This window comes from Naegleria fowleri (assembly GCF_008403515.1).
Source record: "Naegleria fowleri strain ATCC 30894 chromosome Unknown tig44, whole genome shotgun sequence".
Classification (NCBI taxonomy): domain Eukaryota; phylum Heterolobosea; class Eutetramitea; order Acrasida; family Naegleriidae; genus Naegleria; species Naegleria fowleri.
This window is the reverse complement of record NW_025407976.1, coordinates 604663-607012: the sequence shown is the minus strand read 5'-3', so window position 1 is coordinate 607012 and position 2350 is coordinate 604663. Positions and strand designations below refer to the sequence as shown.

At 34.1% G+C, this 2350-nt stretch overlaps 2 protein-coding genes across 2 annotated transcripts in view; both read right to left on the bottom strand.

Annotated features, from left to right (window-relative positions):
* Positions 1-1215: 1215 nt before the first annotated feature.
* Positions 1216-1695, bottom strand: FDP41_005602 (uncharacterized protein; the record flags this gene model as incomplete). Its single annotated transcript, XM_044709145.1, has 1 exon — positions 1216-1695. One exon carries the CDS (start codon positions 1693-1695, stop codon positions 1216-1218), a length of 480 nt encoding a protein of 159 aa, XP_044560321.1.
* A 162-nt stretch (positions 1696-1857) lies between these two features.
* Positions 1858-2350, bottom strand: part of FDP41_005601 (uncharacterized protein) — a gene marked incomplete at both ends in the record, with an annotated part of 1383 nt that continues 890 nt past the window's right edge. Inside the window, one exon of the mRNA XM_044709144.1 lies at positions 1858-2350. This exon is cut by the window's right edge and continues 890 nt beyond it. Within this exon, the coding sequence (XP_044560320.1) occupies positions 1858-2350 (493 nt within the window).

Sequence of the window (2350 nt, the reverse complement as noted above, 5' to 3'; positions counted from 1 at the left end):
GAATGGAAGTGGCTGCTACTGGAGAAGGTAAAAGCAAAATCAGTTCTAATGACTGGTCAAGACTTCAGACCCACTCGGTCTGGGAAATGCGAGCCGCAGAATAAGAGTAATTATTGGATCATAATGGTGACCCTAATCAACTTTCAGAAGATCAACTAAAGCGCAAAGGTCGACTGATTGAAATAGTAAATGGTGGCAAGGAGCTTATTGGAATCGTTTTGTGAAATGTTGTCAAGAATATTACAATTCCACCGACCAAAAAAGATTGTCTATACCTTTTTGGTCCACCTTTTTTCAATCACTGCCTATCAGGATATAATTGTAGAAATGCAGTTATTGCATTGCGAAACATAGCAAGACTGGCCAGCGAAAGTCAACTCCGGACTTCGAGGATGTGTTTTAACGAACTCAAAAAAAATCAAAAAAAATTTTGCCGTAAAGAATGAACTTGACACTTCAACCCCATCACTCATTATTCAATAATTAAAAAACCTTTGTATGAATTTAAGCAACAAATACGTTCATTCCGTTCTATTCCATCATATAATTACAAAATCAAATATGTGACACAAAAAAACATACTTTGAAAAGTCTACTATTGTCTACATGGCTTCAAATGTACAGTATAACAATGTGATATTGCAGAACTTGCAAAAACTAAAAGGTCTTGAACATTTTAATTGGAGGGAATTGAAGCATCGAGTTTCTGAATATGGTATTTCACAAACATCCGACAGAGTGACAGCCAAATCAAGCATGTTGTCAGAAGATCAGTGTAACATAATTTTATAGAATATCGAAGTTGTGGCCGGTCTTGAGAAGCACACCCAAGAGAAATATTTGAAAATTTTGAATTTATTAAGGAATATCATTATTATCGTAGAATCAAAGCAAGAAGATTCAAATATACGGCTCAGAAATTAACACTTGAAAATAATACTTTTGGACAAGCTGATTATGGAATTTTTGTCATCATGTTATGGTTTGGATGAAAAGTTGTCTTTGTCAATTTTAAGCGCTCTCATTTGTTTCATCATGCTGTATTTAATAGAGTGATTAACAATGGTAGAGGCCGCAACAAAATTCATATCACGAAACAGCTGCTGTTGTGTATAATGGAGAAGAATTTTGACCTGCTTTGGATTTGAGAGAAAAATATGGAGCCACGTATTGGAGTGAAAAACGGCTCAAGAAATTGTATTCATGGAATGCTTCTCATCTCAAAGAGTCTCCACAAGAACAACAATCATCAACAATCAAGTACACAAGTGTCACAAAAGAAGAGAAAACTTTAATTGAAAATTCAAAACTCTCAATCCAATATTTTCCATTCTTTGCTTGAACCCAATGACTCAAGTGAGCATAATATAATTCCATCCTTGTGTCATATGATATCACTAAATTTGATGCAATGCAACAGTAAGGAACATTGTCAAAATCTTGAGGTAGATCCACTTGAAATCTTTTTCTAAGATTGTCTCCAACATTCTTTTGATTTACAGTCATATAATTTTTGGCCCATTCACCGTCTCCAAAGGAAGGAAAATTTGGATATTCAAATTCATTGATTATGTGACGATTAATTTCAGTGTCTCCTGTTCGATTGACCCAAGGAGAATATTGCTCTATTCTTGTATACTTTTGTGTTTCCATTGTACGACACATATACATATCAAAGGTTTGTTCTTTGGGCATGTTGTCGATGAATTGAATCACACAATGATGATTAGTTGTTTCGGTTATTTTTTGATGTTGTTTGATCAACCGATAGAGTTGTTGAGTTGACTCTGTGCATTAAAAAGTGAAAATTCAAGGAAAACAAGAAAAAACCATGAAATCAAGCAAAAACAAGGGAAATTAATTCAACATCGATGTGCGAATTTGATCCAAATCGTGTTTTTTCGTATTTGTTTCATTTTTGTCCTTTCTTTCAACACAGACAGTTGTATCTGCAAAGTAGACAAAAACTTTCAACAAGGATTCATAGTCATAGATTTTGAGATAGGTTGAGGTTAATCTGTGTGTCCAATGTTCAGAATATTGTTCTGCGCAAAATGTTGAAGTGCCTGCAAAGTTTGAGTGGTGTTCTTCAATCCTTACAGAGAATCCAAAATCAATTAATAATGGAGTACTATCTGTTTTCATTATATTTTGAGGCCTAATATCTCTATGTAACACACCTGCTTGGTGAAAACTTTTTACCAATTCCACCAAAGCTTTCATTTCTGATTTAGATAAAGATGTACAGGGATAACACTTTTCCATCACAATCCAATAATTTCCATGCTCAACAATTTTTGGAAGAGGATTCACTCCTTTCTCGTCCAAAAAAGTAATAGTTTTTGTTTCT